General features: G+C 41.0%; 1 protein-coding gene and 1 long non-coding RNA gene across 9 annotated transcripts in view; one reads left to right on the top strand and one right to left on the bottom strand.

Moving 5' to 3' along the window:
* Nucleotides 1-6538: 6538 nt before the first annotated feature.
* The window catches only part of TCF12 (transcription factor 12), a 160873-nt gene continuing 147476 nt past the window's right edge, over nt 6539-19935 (bottom strand). For 5 of the 8 annotated variants that reach the window (XM_048317212.1, XM_048317213.1, XM_048317215.1 and 2 more), the window contains 5 exons: nt 16002-16116; nt 15006-15177; nt 13541-13773; nt 10219-10372; nt 6539-8832 (listed from right to left, as the gene is read on the bottom strand). In XM_048317212.1, coding sequence (XP_048173169.1) covers nt 10230-10372; nt 13541-13773; nt 15006-15177; nt 16002-16116 — 663 coding nt within the window. In that variant the 3' untranslated portion in view covers nt 6539-8832; nt 10219-10229. The remainder of the gene's footprint in view (nt 8833-10218; nt 10373-13540; nt 13774-15005; nt 15178-16001; nt 16117-19935) is intronic. The other 3 variants (XM_048317214.1, XM_048317216.1, XM_048317219.1) reach the window with 1 other exon arrangement.
* On the top strand, nt 12137-14418 carry LOC125332420. The gene is made up of 2 exons (XR_007206484.1): nt 12137-12426; nt 13409-14418. It is a non-coding gene; the product is annotated as an uncharacterized LOC125332420 (long non-coding RNA).

Here is a 19935-nt window from a genome sequence, read left to right as displayed (position 1 = left end):
TTAGACTCTATTTGGGGCACAAAACCTGATTTGAAAAAATAGGCCAAAACCACACTGCTGACATGCATGTATTCTGCTCAACTGTAAATCAAATTCACTGGGAAAATCTATCTTGTCCAAGTGTTAGTCAGGTTTTGAAGGGAAACATTCTCCACAGATGACACAAACAGAATTAAACAGCAAAGACCACCCAGGACACTGGGAATTTCAAACTTCTTGGCCTCAGTTTCTCTGATTTGTTCTTCCCAGCTTCATTTGTGCTCTTTGAGACAGAAAAGAGCATTTCCTTCATTTTGAACTAGTATTTCTCTTCCAATGAAACATTCATGCAAGCAGCTGGTCCCAGAGGTGGAATGTTCCAAAATCCCATTTTGGAGCCAAGTACGTACGTTATGGAGTCAGTGGTGACACCACTTTATAAAGAACAGACAATGAATTTTGGATCTTTTGTGTACCTTTTCTCCCTGCAAGTAAGTTCCCTTCCCCCATTCTTTTGGAAACATCTCAGTCTGTATTGGAAACAGAGGATGTAATTTATTTTTATCGCCTTCCCTGTCAAACTGGCCAACTGCCACAGGGTTCTGCTTTCAGATGTAGCACGATGCAGGAGAATCACAATGAAGAACCATTCATTTCAGTGGCTCCTCCTCTGTTTCCTTATCTTATTTTGAGGCTACCTACTGTGCTGTCTTATCACTCTTTCTAATCCTGCAAAACTTCTCTGCAACTTGACCCCTCTGCAGAAAGAGCTGACCTGCTTAGACCTCCCTGCTTCTCCATTCCTGGTCCCATCCCCACAGAGCGTGTTGCTCCTTCCTTTGTTACTGTCGGGCTCCTTTTTCACTGCCTGTCTTACCCCTCGCTCCTCTTTTTCCTAGCTCCTTACACTGCATCACATTTCCTAGCTGAATGTACATACAGCTGTGTGGCCTCCTTGGGGTATGCGCAATTTCTCACTGTCCAGCCTGCTCTTTGATGTCTGCTGAGGAAGGATACATCTTCTTTCCATCTCTTCACATGTGCCTATTAATTACTCTCTTCAGAGGGACTGTTTACTGACTATCACTCTGTTTACAGTTGAATACAGCTAAACATTTGGTCTTCACAGTTCCCCTCTTCTACACCACCCACCCAGTTTCTTCCCAATTGTTGCAAAATAGATGTGTCCACATTGCTTTATAAAGGCACAGATTCAACGTGCTTACGTTCCACACCCAGCCTCCTACTCTAAAATACTGGGTTTGCTTCACTTTCAGAGAAGTACAGAAAGAAGCTGTATTGGCGGTTTTGGCTTCAGGCCTCTAACAGAAAAGAAGCAGTGAAGCTTCTGCTGCACAGATTCCTACCTTGGGTGCTGTAGAAAACCCAGAAAAATCTGCAAGCATCAGACTCATGACCTGTGAAGAAACAATACAAACCCAGTATGAAGTACAGAAGTGTGCCCACTGAAATGAGAAGGGCTATCCTGTGCATAAACTGCATATCTCTTTGTAGGATCAAGGGCTGTTGGGCAGAGGGAATTTTAATAGGCTAGGGAGGAAAAAATTACTCTAGCAAATGTGCAGAAGAGAAGAATTATATGGTTATAATGTAACAGTTCAGATCTAAGATGAAAATTCCTTCAGATTTCCTTCTTATTCCATATGGAGCTTAAAATATTACTAAACAATATGAAATAAATTAAAAACAAATGTGGGATAAATTACAGGTTTTTTTCCAATGAACAGATTATTGTCACTCATAGACTCATGGAATGATTTGAGCTGGGAGGGGCTGACTTCCAACCTCCCTGCTATGGACAAGGACAGCTTCCACTAGACCAGGTGGCTCAGAGGCCCATCCAGCCTGGCCTTGAACACTTCCAGGGATGGAGCATTCACAGTTCCTCTGGGCATCCTGTGTCAGTGTCTCACCACCCTCACAGGGAAGAATTTCTTCCTTATATCTAATCTAAACCTCCCTCTGTCAGTTTAAACCCATTACCCTTTGTCTTGTCACTACATGTCCTTGAAAAAGTCCCTCTCCAGCTCTCTTGGAGCCCCTTTAGGTACTGGAAGGTGCTGTAATGTTCTGCAGGCAGAACAACCCCAGCTCTCTTGGCCTGTCTGCACTGGAGAGCTAGCTGCTCCAGCCCTTGCTCTTTGTGGAAGAGGTGGCTGCTGCTTTACCTGATTGAGGCAGCCCCAGCACTGGGCCTGGGAGGAGCAGAAGATTTAAACTTGCTTACAACCCATAGTTTGGAGACCATATCTCATGCAACAGAAACTAGGGATGGGGTGGGGCAGGGAAGGGCCAAGGAAGGAAGTTCAGGAGGGCCTGTGGAAGCATGCACAGCCAGCTCAATTTACAGAATTGAAAAGTAAATTGAAAAGCTGAAGTAAATTTCCAGCTGAAAAGTCGAGGGGTACAGAAACATGGGACTGAACCTGTGTGCAGTTATTTTTCATCAGTTATCCCAGACAGGCAAAATGGCCACACCAGAAAAAACAGACGGCAAAGCCTGATGTGTCAATTTTGGTGTCATTCACACTCTTTTCCCTGATACTCCTGTAAATGCAGAATCTGCATTTATATCCAAAACACTTTTTAATGAGAGCTTTATTGACACATTTGTTCTACTTCTATATAACAGGATAATGAAAAACAGCTGGCTACAGATAATGACAGTTACTACCTTCAGATTCTGTAGGCTGTTACCCTTTTTTTCTTTTAATTTTTAGCATTCTTGCCCTCTTGTACTTGCATTTTATGATGCTCACATTTACTGTTCTTGTGTGCTAGGAAAGGAATAAGCATTTTAAAACCTTTATGTTTAATTAAACTTTCAGCTATTAATTAGACACATAAACAAATTAAATGTTTATCTAATTAAATGTTACCCATTTAAATGGGTAAACTGGAAGCAGAGTCCATCGACTTTAAAACCAATATTGCATGCATTTATCTTAATTAGTCAGGTAGTGTTAGGGATTAATGAACTTTAACTGTTATATTCATAATCAAATGCATTAGCATTTGTGTCTTTGTGGCACACAGAAGATGAGTTCAGATAGGAGCTCTCTCCTGCTCTGTATTGTACAAACAGAATGGGAGGTGCATCTGCAAGACTTACTTTCTTTGTCGCCTTGAAAAGGAAATACTGATACTCTCTTTAGCTTTTGCAGGTGTGAACTGAACATTCAAAACATCATTCTAAACTTTCCCCTACCTTATCATTTCATATTTACACACAGGAGATTTCTCTTCCACAGAGTGGCTATTCAGTATCTTGAGAAGTGGACTCTCATTCTGGCACATCCAGGTTCTAGTCTGAGCAAATAAAGCTGATGAGGAAATATTAAGCCCTCGAATGTCCTAAAGAACCTGATTGTGAAAGCAGTTATTTCAGCAGTCAGAGAAAGTAATTTGGGAGCAGTCTGGAGCACTTGATCTGGCTGTGCAGCAAACAATTGGCTATCTGCTTTCTTCCAAGCAAACACAACTAGGGCTGGTGATTAATTCTGCTTCTGTGATTAACTAATGCTTCTGATCATCTCTGCTCATTTATTGGTGTGAAGTAAAATGCAGAGCCACAACTGTACTCCTCAGACTTTTCATTCTACAGATGAGTTTATAATTTCAAGTTTGGAGAATTTACTTTTATAATTGATACACACTCATTCAAGTTCATGAAATTTCTTTAGTTGTGTTGGACCATCACAAGTATTTCTTTTTCCTTTCTGCATTGTAGACAGAGAGATTGTGCATTTAATGCAATGTTGTGTGTCAGAACTTCCATGAGCGTAAGGAACCACTTAACTTACTCGTATACAAAGAAATAATCCAGCAAACTGGTAATTCAGCCTGTTCTGGCATTTCCAAGTCTTCCATTGACATCAAGATACAGTGAAAAAGCATCAGCACAAAAATAAAGTAGAGCCAAAATCCACACTACTAGGTTATCAAGACATTGCTATGTCCATTTTGTACAAGAGTTTGATTCCATTTACTTTGAATAATTTCCTCCTGGATTTATTTTTTTAAGAGCTAAAATGTAGAATTTTCCAAAACAAATAAAACCTGGTATGGTATTCAGTGCTTTCATGAAAAGAAATTGCTCCAGCTATAGGATCTGTATTTTGTATGCTTTTCTGAAATCCATGACTAGCAGGGCTCTACATCTAACATAGACTGAACTTTGAGTTACATTGTCAGTTATTTTCTCATCCATTCACTTGACAGCAGTTACTGCTCTGATTGATACAGTTTACATTTAACTCATTTTGTCTCTATATGTTTAGATGATACTATTAGAACTACAGTGGATCCTTCCTGAAAATGAACCAGCCTTGGTATTTCTGTTTCTCTAGTTCACCTGAAATAACCAGAATTCCAAGTATTTAGCCCAGCCACTGACTTTCTAACAGATCTGTCTCTCCAGGATCAGTTATGGTCAATATTTTGGGAAAGATTTTTATCTCAGCTGGTATAATTTTGTATGTTTTTAAAAATCAGGTTCTATTTAACAGGTGTTTTTAATTGCATCAAAACATTTAAAAAATTGGGATTAGGAGAGAATTGAAAGGGATTCTGTTTACAGCCCAGACAATTTGTAGTTTCAGAGCCTGGTCTGGACAGTTTCTGACTGATAGAAAGAACCTGAGGTGACTGCAGTCAGCTGCTGAAGCAGCTGAAGTACTGAACATGCACACGCAGTGCTTGTGGTAGCAGTTGAGCTCTCTGTTTTGCCAAGGCATCCAGGTTGACAGAGGGATGAACTTCAGTAAAAGAAATGAAGGTTGAACAGTACAAAATAGCTCCCGAATGGCACCTGACTTACCTGCTCTGTGGCAGCACAGACCTGAGGGGCAGAATGGGAAGAAAGGATTTGTAGCAGTCCCCTCTCAGCACCATTCTCCCCCAGCCCGGGAAACTTTCACCTCGTTGCACTGGGCAGATGAGCAGCAGGAAGGCAGGAGCTGGGCCTGCCTTGCCCCAGGGACACCCCTGCAGCCCTGGGTTGGTGATGCCCTGGGAGTAGGGCACTGAGAGCAGGGCCTGTGTGCAGAGGCAGGAAGGTGCCAGCCTGCTCCCTGCTGGGCCTGCTGGAGACCCACTCTTGATACGCTGCCAGGCTTTAAAGTGCTTTAAAGTTTCTTCCTTTTACAGGACATTTCAGTATCCACAGGCAAGGGGTATTAGGAGGCAGAAGGTATTGGTGTTACAAACAAACAGCCAAGTTTAGCACCCACTATCTTGGTTGTCTTCTACAGATGGTTCCATTTTACTTTTGGTCTGCCATGATTTCCAGATGCTGGGGGAAAATGTTTAATTCTTGGGGAAATGTTAATTAATGAAGAATCCAGAATCCTTTTAGTAGCAGCAACTACTCAGTAGCTGGAGGAAAAAAAGAAAGTCCATTTCAAGACTTTCCCAATGATTTAGATTTACAGGAGAGCTTTTCTACAATATTCCAAATGCTAATTCTAGAACTGTATTTAACAAAGGTATCCCAACATAGATCTCCTCCACACACACACACACAAACAAAATGGAAAAAATAAAGGAAACATGGAAAAAAAAGATGAAGGACTCGTGATCAGAAAGTATATGCAAATAGGACAGCAGAAGTGTGGTAAAAAAAAGATTAAGATGGGCAAATGGCCATTTTTACTTCTCTGAAAGAGTTGACAAATGAGTAAGTCTAATTCAGAAAAGGGAAAATGAGTATTGATGGATGTTCAAAGGCTGGATTTAGAATTATTACTGGAGTAAAGTTCAAATTGGGAATGTGTGCTGGGGAAGGCACTGGGCACCTCTCGCACTGCTGCTGCTAAAGCCATTCTAAAAGGCAGCCTGACATGGCTGGGTCTGACCCCCCCTGTTTGGCCAGACCATGTCAGAGCTTTGTCTCTGGTAGAAGTGCTGCTGTAACAAACGCGTGCCTGGATCTGCATGCTGGGCACTGGATCTCAGTGGGATCAGAGCAGTTTCTAAGGTTACCAAGGACTGAGTCGGGAGTCGGAAGCGGTGCCGAGCACAGCAGCTGTACTGACACCCCACACTCAAACATCAGCACTGCACACAGACGCTTTTGTCTTTGATGTGCTTGAACTACAGACTTTTCCCCCCTGTCCACAAAACATACACAGATGCATTAATCAGTTCAGAAATAAGTTGGCACTGAACTTCCCTGCACAAGGGAGCTCAGATCGAAGCAACCTGTCTTCAGGACAAGCAAAGGAAAGGAGTGAGCTGTAGAAGAGGCTGTGCCTATGGGATCGGCTGCTCCTGGTTTGCTGTCTGCCTGTGCAATCCCCTTTCTGCCCTGCAGCAGCAAACGCAGCTCAGGCACTGCTGCTCCTCAGGCACTGGGCATTGGTGGCCTGGCTTCACAGGGAGGAGCAACAACACTTCTTGTGCCTGCAACGTACTCTGCTCCTTGAGAATGTGTCAGGCTTTGTTCTGATAAAGGCAGAAGAGACTTTCGCCACTGTTTTTCAAACAACATGTTGCCTATGAGGAGAGAGAAATGTAAAAAACTCACTGATTTACCATGTTAAAAAAAGATGGCACATTTATTGCTACATAAATGTTATATACATAGTGTTTTCTGTTACATTGACAGAAATTTTTTGAACTTCTTGCTGCTGGTTGGAAAGGTTTATCAGCAATACCTTGAAATTTGACACAGGGTACAAATCTGCAATAAACCAACAATGGAAACTGGAGAACAAGATGAGAAGCAATTCATCTCGGACAATTAGCTCTTACAATACTCCATAGGTACTACACGGTATGCTAGAACCCTACTATGGTCTTACAATGCTATTGTAAATTTCTGATATTAATGAACAGGTTATGGTAAATAACCCTACATTTTTACTACCTAATATAGTAAAATAAAGTAAGAAACTTTTTACTGAAAACTTTTTTTGATTTCAAAAATCTAGAAAGAGTAATATTTAGAATTCAAGAAATTTTCTTACAAGATTATTGTATAAAAGACTAGCTACAGTGAAAAATAAGCCAAATGTTTTTTTCTTTCTATTTTATGAAGGAAAGCTTCTGGGCATACTGCAAAGTCTAATATAGCCAAAAAGACAACAAGCTTAGAAGGAAAAAGGCCAGGCAGTGGCACGTGATCACTTTCACACGTCATAAGCAACAAATTCCGTTTAGCTGATAAACACTGAAATGAAGAACAAGGCCACAGATATAATCAGGTGTTATTTGATGATATATGCAAATTAAAGTAATAGAAATGAGTCCACTAATTCCACAAACTGTTTTGTTAGGAACCATCCAAAACATGAGCTTAAATTCATTAGTTTATTTTATCAATCCATCTTTTGTTCTTTCAAATTAAATGACTTCATAAAAATTATAGTTTTGTTCCTGTTTTGTGTGTGAACCAATTGCCAGTGATGAAAGATGCACTATATAAACAATAGCTCAGACAACCTTGGCTTAGGAAATTTCCTCCCATGGTCATTGCAGTGGAAGACAGTTTCCATGGAAGTTCAAAGGGATTTTAACCATTTCAACACATCTGTGACAAAGGAATACTTATGGACACTGTTCTGGTGGAGAAACATTTAAAGGTTTAATGCTAATATGGCTTGGGACGGGGGGTATTTGCATTTGATTCACACTATTTTTTCTCCACTGACAAGCCATACAACATGACATGATAATTAACATGTACAGGAAGGAAAAACTGGTGACCATTGCTCTTAAGATTCCATTACGTAATAAGCCCACCTTGCAGGTGGTTATATCATCATCACACTACCTGCCACGGTGAATTTAGAATTTTACTATTCACCAAAGTTACAGCCTGAAAAAAATCTCCTTTGTATTTTAATGCATTTTGTGCTTACATACAGCTAACACTTTACATGTACTATATGTAGTACTTACTGCTCGGAAAACAAAGCAACTCTAACAAAGTAGATTCTCCCCACCCAATTTACACTTCACGTTACAAGCTTTACTATGAAGCCTAGAAGCCTAAAAAGGTTTTGTTTATAATTAGAAAAAAAAAAAAAATGTTTGAGGACAGTCTGAGGGAAAATAAAAATCACTTTTTAAATCCAAGAAATGTTATGGTCACAGTATTGCTCCAGCCTGCAGCCTTCATGAGGCCTCTGAGTGGCTTGAGGCACAGAGCTCAGTATGGAAGGGGAACTGTGACCATAACTGTTCAGATTACCAGAGATCAAAAATAACATAAAAAAAGCTATACCAAGGAATAGTTTCCTATTGCATGGAAAACACTAGTCATATGGCAAAAGGAGAGGAAAGGACAACAAAAGACTTTTCCCTTCCTTTTTTAAGACACTAATAGGTATGCTGGGAATGCTACGGGTCGACGGTTGTCACTGCTTTGTTCTCTGAATGTGAACAGCTTTAGTAAATGCTGGCATTCAGCTGAAATTTTATCAGCTTTTAACATGTTAACTTTTCCCTTTATATGTAGACCTTTACAGTTCCATAACAATAAATAAAATTTGTAGTTACAATGCATTTGTCAATTCAGTTTAGGCACAAGGCAACTTCCACAATGAGTGGAGAGATCACAACAGTCTCTGATTGTGCAGAAGCGACACACTGCTTGCAACAGAATGATATGTTCAGAGTTATCTCATGGGCTGAAATTCTGTCTGAAGATCTTGTATCTTCACTCCTGATGCAGGTGTTGACCAGTAGCTTTGATCATAAGATTGCATTTGGGTTTCTTGCTTCAAGTGTTTTCTCCTGTCAGGTTTGTGTCTTCATATAATGTTAGTTGTCTGTGTCCTTGTGAAGAAAGGTCACCTTCTGTGTATCCCTACCAATAATTCTGGAATTCTAGAAAGAAATTTAGGAGAAGAAAGAGGTTATTAGGAAAAGAATAATTTAAAAGCTTAGTATCAACACTAGAGACCTAATTTAAACTGGATTTGGTGGCATTTTCAGTCATTTAGGTGCAAAAGAAAATCACACTGAGAGGCCCTGAAATCCCCCATTCCAGAGATATCCATATTGAACATGATATATTGAAAAGATTACTCTAAAGAGCCTTCTGGTTGGGCCCCCATGGATATGGAAGAGGGAATAATCTGCACATCTCAGACCTTCAATTTGTGTCTGACTTTGCTCTCCAAACCAAGCAAGAGACAGTGCCAAGTTCACTCCCTCCCAAAGGTAAATTGCCATGTTCCTGTACAGTCTTTTCTGTCAACGTCATACTTCAGTCAACCCACAAAGTTACTGCTATTAAAAAAAAAAATCAAAGACACCAAACTTTTGAAAGTGGTTCTTTATATTTATATGGCAAGAACAGACTAAATTTGCTGTAAATCAAAAATTATCTGACAATTCCAAAGTAGCCTATTGCTCTGGTATGAAAAAAAAAATTAAATAAATTCAAAGCATTAAAAATTATAATATACACAACAACAAAAAACCTCCCCAAACATAAAATTTAGTAATGTTCTGGATTAAAACAAAGGCACTGAACCCGGTTTTTTCTTCTTTTTGAAAGTAGCAACAGCTCTACTGGAATACTCAATTTTTTTCTTTTAAAATCAAGGTTTCTCAACTATTTAGAAAACCAACCAACAACATGAATAAACCTAAAAGACTGATATTCCTGTAGGGCCTCCCCATCAGCGAGTTTAAATGAGATGTTACATACTGGGCTACCTTGCAAAGCTGAAAGTGTTACTTTAAAATCTTAACTATCTTCACCAATACAGATCGTCTGACTTAAGACAGTTCCCAGCCTCTGCTGGGCAAATGAGAGGAGTTAGAATGACTGGCCTTGAGCCAGAGAGCAAATCTCTCTGGGATGAGGAGTCCCTGAAACTCTGTATTAGCACTGGGAAACAATACGTGGATTTTTAAATGAACTAATGTGATATTTAGGCCATTTAAAGATGTATAATTCATCTCTATTAAGCTTGGCTTATCTAGCAAGCTGTTCACTGTTCCTCAGATGTCATGCCAAGAAGGCCACCTGAGCCAAGAGAGGTAGCCATTGGCAACAAGGCACGGAAATAGAGACTCTGACGATAATTTCTTGGGATTTTATTATAAACCCAAACAAATCTGCAGCCTTCTGCTTCTGCTCAGAGATGTAAAAGCACAGATAAGTTTGGTGCTGCTGGCAGCTCAGGAACTAGATCCCACCACATCCAGGTGTCTCCCCCACTGTAGCCAACACAAAGCAACAAGAGCCATCCCCTGACATACCTGGCTGGTGTTCACATATGACCCATAGGGTTGGTAGTTTCACTCAGGCCAGGGTGGCTTCCTGGGTGTGGTGTTGGCGGCTCTGCCGATACGGCAGAAACTTTTTCTTCTTCCCTTCTCTTAAGGCAGGCTGCTTTAGGGTTTAGGTTTCGTTCTGTAACAGAAAAATCAGAGTTCTTCATATCCCATACGCCGACACCATGGGCAATATCGATACATTAACCCTGGAGTAAAAATAGCTCTGCAGCTTCCCTCTTCAGCTGCTGACACCCCATGTTCACTCGCAGGTGTCCAAAGCTGCAGACAATCACTACTCAAAGTCCTGCCAGACAGCTCCTAAACTGGTATTTTAAAAAACCAAAGAGACAAAGAACCAAACCCCTTTCAGCTGCCTACATACATCTTCAGAAACTTTCAAAAAGCACCTCCTTTATCACCATAAGACACTGAAGTGCAAAATGAGAAGTGTCTAAAATTTACACTATAATAAAATGGAGATATATACATTTTGTTGGTAGGCTGAAGTCTTACCAACCTTCCTGACATCACACTAGTTTTAGTAACGTTGCTGATTCTTTCTTCCCAGCAAGTACCAGCCACCTGTTAGGGCAGGGGAGGGAGCACATCCTGAACGGATAGTTCTCAACAGCCTCAATCTGTGAAATCACCTTGTGCCCATCTTGGTTCAATCAAAAGACTGTGATGACAGTCACATACAGCAGGAGCATTATTTTTTTTCCAAACCCTATTTCCTCTCACATTAAAGTCAGTACTTTACAATAACCAGCTGTGGACCAGCTATCAAGGTATTTCATCAGTATTTTTCCACTTCCCCACTTAGCTTCAATAGATGTAGATTTGGATCTCGTTTCCAAATAATGACAGTTTCTAAAAGTCAACTGTTTCTGTTCTTCAAAATGGCTTTTTGTGAATCAAAATATAGAAGATGTAAATCACAGGGGCCCGAAAGACACACGAAACCCATGTAATATATTCCACTGTTGAGTTTAATCATAATTTTAAGGTATTTTCTAGCTGTCAGTGAATTCTGTTTTGCAGTTGGAGATGGCAGATACAATTATAACTGCAAGAAGTCTGCCAAAACTGAACAGACAGCACAAGCCCTTCTCTTGCACTGCACAGGCACCCCTCTAGTAACTGCAGTTTACTGACCCCTGTGCATTTTAGCTCATCCAACAGAGACTATTTTGGATGGACTTGATAGTTCTGCTGTCACCAAAGTCATTATCAACAGCCTCCTACTGCATTTCCTTAAGGATGAGCACTCATAAAGATTCTACTGGAAAAAAAAAACTGCTAACTTTTCTTAATCACAGTTTTCTTTGTCTAACTGTGGCTTGCCTTGAAGTTTTAAAGATTTAATTACATGGAAACTTTGAAAGGAAGTTAATTTACAGTGATTTAGGAAATGGAGATAAAACCTCTGGCCTACACTGAGAGCTTATATCTGAAATGGTTCATTTTGAATAGCACCAATCACAAAATGAGAAGCTTCATTACCAGCAGAGAGGAAATTGTTTATGCAATTACAGAATGCACTGTGCAAGCTCCTGTGGGTGTCACACAAAGCTCCGGTCACTCACTCACAGGAACAGGTGCAAAGGGGGACGGGCAAGACAAATGGGAGCCAGGGCCACTCTCTAGGAGGCCCCATGCACTTCCCATGGCCTGCCCCGGACACACAGAGCACACAGGGAGATGGGAGCTTGAGGAAGGGAAAGTTCTCCATTTACACTGCCTGTACAACGGGGCCAGTTTAGTACTAGCTGTTAGTACATTGAGAAAAAAGATTTCTACCACAGACACAAGGATTGGAAGTTCTCTGACCAAGGCAAAAGTGATTTTATTACCATGGAGCTTCCCGTGAATTACGGAACCTGAGAGCAGGGAGATGGACTTGATGCTTTTTAAACATCAAAACCCATGCTTGATTAACGTCCCTCTGACTTCATAATATTCAACCTTATCTTCTAGACCATGGCTAGTATTTTCAGACCAAACAGTGCCCGAGATCCAAGCCTCAGAGATGCTAAACTGGGTTTTACAACAGCCCCAGCTGCTGTCTCATCTGCAGAACAGTTGCTCTGTGCCTTGGAAGAGCTCTGGCTGGAGACTGTGTGTTTCTCTACTGACAGCTGGATCAATAAAACTGCCTGAAAACACAGCATCTCATCCTTACTGCATGAAGTACGTAAGTTTGTGTTAAGTTAGTTATTTAGTCACTTTCAATAAACTTTTAACTGCTGCTTGGATCTTCTGTGCAAAATGCAAGCAACAAACGAGAAAAAGGAAGTAAAAATGAAGTACACAAAAATAAGCCATTGTTATCACTGTGACATCAGTGATTCGAAGATGTAGTACACTGAGCAAATACAACCACTGACATATCCACATCTCAGACTTTTCCAGTCACTTCCATCAGTGAGACACTAAGGAAGATGGCTGTTAATGAGTCCCGAACAGCAAAACATGAGGACACTCATTTGGGAAGTGCCACCTCCACAGAACGAGACTATTTCTGTTGGAAGGGACTCACAGCCACCATCCAGTCTGAGTGCCAACCGACTCAGGGCTGACCAGAAGTTACAGCAAGGTGCCCCAGAACTTCAACACGTCTTTGACAAAAGTAGAAAGGGAGATTAAAAGTCAACTGTGGCTTCACCAACTCACAAGAACAGAACAGCTGAAGAACCAAACATGATTCCTAGAACCATCTCTCCTTACGAGAGTGAATGGCACAAAGCAGTTTTCCTTCTGCACCTACCAGCAGGCATATTGTTTCTTTCTTGAAAAAATTTAAAGGAATCAAGGAAAGAAAATTCATGGAAACCCAGCTCTGATTCAATTACAGCAGAAGTAAGTTTCCTCCCTCCTCAGTACATGTTTAATGCAAAAAAGTAAGTAAATACAAACAAATTCACTGCGTAGTATTTCAATTATATGGGGTTCATCTTAAAACAGATCTCTTATTGTTGCTAAACCTTTTCTCCTACTAAACAAGTGCTTGTTACAATTTAAAGTGGATGTGTCAACATTTTAATTGATGAATTTACCATGAAAACTTAGGTGAAGAGATGACTAATTGAAGGAAAAAAGAAAGGGCGAAGTACAAACCTTATACTCACTCCTTTCCCATTTTTTTTGAAGTAATTATTTGCTTTTTCTACAGAATTTCAGCATCATTACAGAACAGCAAACACACTTTCAGTTGCTCATGCATCTGGTTGTGCAGGTTTCAAGAGCCCCACTCTGCTCCATGGACAAAGCTGCCACAGGCCTGCCCAGCCCCAAGGCTACTGACCTCTCACTTGCTGCTCCAGGCTGAGGATCACTGCCACGGCCTGGTGGAGGATCAGCAGCTTCGTCTGCGGCTTCTCACTCTTCAGGTGCAGCTGGCACATGCGGCCGAGCTCCTTGAATGCCTCGTTAATGTCTCGCACACGTAAACGCTCCCGGGCATTATTTGCCATTCTTCTCTCCTTTTCTCTTTCTATTTTCTGCTCTGGGTTTAAATCCTCATCTTCGTTAGTACTGCTGCAAGAAAGCAAACGTAACAGTATATTGAAATATCACTGGTATTTCAAACAAGTGATCCTGGTGCTGACTCCAAATTTTCAGTTGACAAAATTAAACTTTCTACTTAATCCATTTCATATTGAAGTATATTTGGATAACTAAGAAAGCATCAGGTATCAATGCTGAAGTTTTCAAGGAAATTCTTGTTGCTCCTGCCTTTTCCTGAAAATAAATGTTCTGCCTGAAGAATACCCACGGAATATTGTCTAGAGCAGGTAAACATCTCTAGGAAAAGTTGTGGCAACACACTGCTTTTTGAAGCAGGAGATGTAGCCAAGCCAGTTAAAGAGGTAACTCAAACACCTTTTAAAGTTTTTGCTATTTTCCAATACATCAGCTTATATAAAAACGCATTCAAGGAATTTTCAATTTCATGTGCTTATTTAAAAGTTTTATTTTTGTTAAAGACCACACTGGCCAATTTTAGAACGATTTTTTCTTCTACTACTCAGTGTAGAGCTAAACAGTTGTATTTAGAATTCTTGAACTGCCTCAAATGATATCAAGTTGTATAGCCTTAATACGGGTCCGTCCAATTTAGTCTAAAACTGTGCAAAACCTCTGTTCTACTAAAATTAACACAATAAAATACCATTAAACATGTGTTGATACAGACTCTGCTGCCTGTGGTCGCAAAATTCTGATTGTTTACTCTTACCTCAAATTTCAATGCTTGTGTCAGGCCTATCAGGCAGATCCAGAAGCACTTACCCAGTGTCAGCTCCAGTTTTGTGTCTGTGGCTTGGGGGGGGACACAGTGTTTCAAGGGGATATTCAGCCATGGTGTTCACCTCAGCCTCCAGATCAGGAGCTGGAGCTCTCCACCACCAGACTCACATCTAGAAGTGCAACCCTGGCCCAGGTACAAGGTATCACAAAGTTTTGACATTGTCCCATCCTCTATGCTGGGCAGGGCCTTTTGAATCTTTTGCTGCTTCCATGTACAGGCAGACATTAGGCATGGCACTAGTGTAAGGGAATGCACACTTGTTGGGTGGTTTTCCCAGCAAATTCTCTACCTTGTATTTAAATATATACAGATACTATAAACTTTTTCTCTCTTTCAGCTGCCTATTGGTGTATGCACTGCAGTAACACAAAAGCCTTGCAATGAATTTATCAAATGTAAGGACAACATGCTACTGAGCATTAACAAAGCACAGATTCTCCAGGTCATGTCAGCAACACACCTTGTTCTGCCTCTGGATGAGACCTTGATATCCTTCTGGGAGGACTCATCATCTGATTTCATGTCATCTGATGAGGGGGGCTCATGGATATTTTCATCCTTCTCCTTATGTTCAGACTTGATTTCTGTTGGACCTATAGCCACAGACTGGCTCTGTAAGCCACCCGACAGTGCTGCAAGCAACCAGAGAGCAGGGTGAGAGTCACAGCACTGAAATGTTGCACAGAACTTCAAATAGATAATGGCCGTGAGGGGCCAGAGCTGAGCACAAGTCTGGGGAGACAACAGGAAGAACTAACAGAAACAAGAAATCCTGGTAACACTGCTGTGCTTGGACATGTGTCATGGGTTATAAAGCAATCACAGCTCACAGAGCAGCTTGATTGGTAACAGCTTAGTCTAAGGAAAACATGGTTTAAGACAAAAGGACATTGAGTGAAGTAAGGAAATTTGCACCTGATGTCTGTGCCAGGTGCAAATATTAAGGCCAGAGATGCACTGACATCCAGGCTTGGGTTTAGGCCAAGTGTGCAACACCCCCTAAATGGTACTAGCACACTAATAAAGGAGCTGACTTCTATTTTCTGCAGTTTACTTCTTTAGCTAAAAGTGGAAGGAGCAGTAAACACTGGTGTGGAATGCCCTCTTTCCATTGGCTGGGCTGAACTCTGGTCTCAGCCCACTCCACAGCCCTCCTGGCCGACTGGGAAATGGCTGCAGCTCTGCAAGTGAATCATGGCCCCTACAGCTGGAGGGATGTGGCTGTAATGCAGCCTTCTCTTGAAACTATACTGGGATAATTCTTAGACAGGGATGCCCTCAAAATTGTTGCAGAAGTCCCTAACAGTGGTGGTATATAGGATTTGTTATTAATTTTTATTTTTCAACATTATCTATGCCCCTATTCCTTGCACTGATGCCATTTTACCAAGATCTACAGCCTCACTGGCTCTGAACTACTGCAGACCCTGTCCAGCATTTAATCCTGGAAAGTTACCTCTGTAGCTGTCTTGTGTTTTATGATTTAGTTCAGTGCTCTGAGCAGAAACTGTACTGGGAAGAACTGAATGGTTGCTGTTGAGGCTGACACCTTCTTCCCGGTGAGTCCCAACCTAAAGCAAGGCAAAGCAAAGATTTCTATTAAACATGTGATTCAAAGAAATAGTCCAAAAATAGAATTTTAAAACACTGATTGTATTTGCTGGATTAGAGAACAGAGTTAAAATTCTCACTGAGTAAAGGAAAGGTTTGGTTGATAGATGCTGTTACATTAAAACACCTGATTACACCTTACTAGACTGGGCCATGTCTCAAGCAGTGACCAACCCTGTTTGGAATAAAATAATCCAGGTATCTAACCATTCTTACCACCTATTTTGTGATCTGTTCCTTCATAATACATCATAATTAAATTTCTGAGCAGAAAGCATTGAGATGAAGAGTCTTGAAAAATTCTAATTTTGCATAAACTTGAATTAATGATACTTATGTGAGACAGCTATGAGTGTGCATACCTAACATGAAGAGGCAATTTGTTAAAAAACTTCTGCTCAATACAGAATACTGTCATCAACTTCTATTAAAAAATATTTGTTTGAGAAAAAAGAGGCAAAGATACACTGCCTGTATTTAAATAATTTGGAACACAGACCATTTAAAGCTTTTAATTTCTAAAGACACAAAAGTCCTTAAATATTTATAATATAACCAACATAATACAATTAAACAGTTAAAAAATGAACAAAGACAAGAGATTCTACTATTATTTGTATAGTTACAAAAACTGGCTACAGATGAAGCATTTTATTGGAACAGTAGCAAACATGTCAACTAGAAGATTAAGCCTTTAATTAAATAGGTTTATTGCCTGGAGTTACACATGAGAACCACTGTTTTTCAATAAATCCTTCAATCCTAGTAAACTGCTGAGCTTTGAATCCCTCTTGAGTAATTAATGCAGCTTTTACCTTTCATGTCTTAGTATGGGTTTTACCCAGAGAGAGATAAATACCCTTATGCAAGTTTATCCTTTGTTTAATATACACTTGTTTCTGTAAGCTAATGCACAAGAACAAAAAAAGAAAGGGGGAACCCACCCCCCCAACAACCCACAACTAATATCAGGTCATTCCGGGCTGCTATTTGTATCCATTGTTCTGCAGAAAATCTCCTCTTGTATACTGTGGAATATCTGTTGCTATTTCAAGTATATTTTATCTTCCTCTGCTTGTAATAGGCTTTGTTTGTGAGAAGTTCTACTCTGGATACAGTCAGCCCAGCTCCTGCAAGAGTTATGAACTTGCTGGGAGGAAGGAGCTGGGTCTTTCAGCTTAAGAGACAAAACTCGTTTTACAACTGGAACGTGACGCTCATTCTCACTCTGAACTTTTCAAAAATGAGTCTTTCCCTAATTCTGCCTTGCAGGTTGTGTGTTTTATTTTCTTCTTCTGGTCATGCTTAGTCCTAACACTTGAGGGTGCTTTTATTCAAGCTACAGACTATTAATTGCTTCAGGGCCAGGTTTGTTCCGAAATCTACTTATTGAAAGAGGCAAAAATTTCTTAAAGGTGTGTACAAACATAGCAGCTGCCAGAACCCTGGTAACTTTCAAATCTAGAGTTAATATGAAGGCAATAGATTAGCAAATCAGTTCTGATAAAAGCAGAGAATAGATTAGAAACAAAAACTGAATTCAAGCCCATGTTCCAGTCCCTCTGAAACCAAGACGTATAAATTCAAAGCATACAATTTAGGTTAACAGGATTTACACAGAAATCTTAAGAGCTAAAATGTTACAAAACTGACCATAACACTGATTTTTATCTCTGATCTATGATACACTAGAAAATCCAAACTGGCAAACAAAAAAACCCCAACAAAATTACTTGCTGAAAGTCACTGCATCCCATGCGGAGGCCAACAGCTCTGTTTGCTACATTACAACTGATCGGTGTCTACTTCAAGCTACCAAAGCTTCAAGTATCTTAAAACATTGAGTTAGTTGCGAAAATTTAGTTTGCTCTCCTTTCACTGCACTGCATAGATAAAGGGCTCCCTCTCCCCATCTGCATTTCAATGCAGCACAACCTCGGGCTTCCTTTAAGTCTTCTGAAAGGCGGCCGGGGCCATCAGCTCCGCGGCGCTCGGAACAAACGAGCTCTCGACATGTTTTATCGCTATTATTTATAAGCGGTTCCCAGTCAGGCGCTTTCCTAGCGCCAAGGGCCAGCTCCAGGGGCAGCGAGCTGCGGGCGGCTCCCGCAGTGCCCCGATGCGGGCGCCGGGATCGCGGCGCTGCCGCCGCTCCCGAGCACTCCCCATTTCCATACAGCTGCCCGGGCCGGCAGCGAGGGCTGTGCCGCGGCCCCGGCCCCTGGAACGCCGGCCTTCGTGACTCGCGGCAGTTCATCGCGAAAGCAAACAAACTCGGAGTTAATTCATTCTCTCCGGCGCTAATCCCCCCTTGTTTCCATGGTCCCTCCTCCCAAGCAAAGCCCGAAGCTCCCCAGGCACACAAAATGGGAGACAAACAGAAGGCCGGGCTCCGCCACACCGCAGCCAGGCAGAGCGCGCAGGGCGCGGGGAGAACACCGCGGTGGGGAGCAGCCGGCGCAGACACCGCGCTCGGGATCTGCTCTGAGGGGCAACCAGCGCGGACACCGCGCTCGGTACCAACGCGTTCACATCACTGCCTTTTGCCTGCTTCCTCCACACAGGTCTGGCATCCACTGCAAACACAAAAAACTTACCACTCAGTAAGCCCAGCCTAAGAAAAACAGTAACCCTGTTACAAGACTGTACATTGGTGTAATTTACCAGGTGAACTGTATTAATTTTTATGCATTTCAAGAAAGACTTGTACATAGGACAATCTGCAGCCCCACTGACACTTGCAAATTAAAAAAAAAAAAACCAAACCTAACCCGAGTGCAGAACATCTTTCAGTTGATTTAAGTGGTAACATTTGGGATCTGAAACCAGAAAACCAGTTAAGTATTTCAGGCAACTAAATAAAAACTAGACAAATCATGGACAGTGAGGACACACAACTGCATGTAGGAGAACCGAGAGTGACACGTGGGGAAAGGACATCTCTGTCCTGTTAATATTGGTTCTGCATCTCTCACTTTAGTTAGATTATTCATTTTGAGCACTTAGCAATGAAAGCTTCTGAGAACTGGAAAATAAAAATACCACTCTTGGTCTGAGTCTATGAATCTTTCAAGCCCTACTAGCCGGTCAATTTGGCTATGGTCATTAACACCATTTTAGCCAAGGTGTACATAATTAAGACAATGAAAAGGGCTTTGTAATCAAGATTTTTACACTTTAGACAGCTCACAGTTGTTCAGTGGGAGCATAATCTGCAGGGAAATACCAGCTCTGGAAGGGTTTGAGCAAGAGCAGAAGGTGGTGTTGGCAAAGCTGCTTAACTGTCCTTTCGTGCTTCTACACTGGAGCAGGCACAGGGCACAAAGAGGGAGATCACCAATTTTCTCAGATTCCTGTTATACCTGAAAAAACCCTCTGACTTAAGGATTGAGTTTCAACCTTAACTGAGTTTCCAGGCCTTTTATTTATTTATTTTTAATCAGTTCAGGCTGTTCTTTTTCCATTGTACAATGACAAATAAAAAGCAGCTTGAATAAGAACAAAAAGTATTACTTCTTAACTTTTCAATAATACATGAAATAAAATACAAATCAACTTCAAAGGCCAGTTAGCAAATATTTGATGAGTTTGAGATATTAAAATCTATCTGAATAAGTCTAATGGCCAGCCCAGCTAAAAAGAAAACAAGACCATTCAGAGCAAGCAGGAAATGAAGTCAACTAGAGTTGTAAAATAAATCTGGCTCAAAAATTAAGCAAATGTTAAAATAAAACCATGCCTGGTTACACTAATTACATAAAAAGGAGTTAAATTACTCA

Source organism: Corvus hawaiiensis, chromosome 13 (assembly GCF_020740725.1).
Source record: "Corvus hawaiiensis isolate bCorHaw1 chromosome 13, bCorHaw1.pri.cur, whole genome shotgun sequence".
In the NCBI taxonomy this organism is placed as follows: domain Eukaryota; kingdom Metazoa; phylum Chordata; class Aves; order Passeriformes; family Corvidae; genus Corvus; species Corvus hawaiiensis.
Note: the sequence above shows the minus strand (reverse complement) of the source record. Positions and strands in the feature narration are given on the sequence as shown.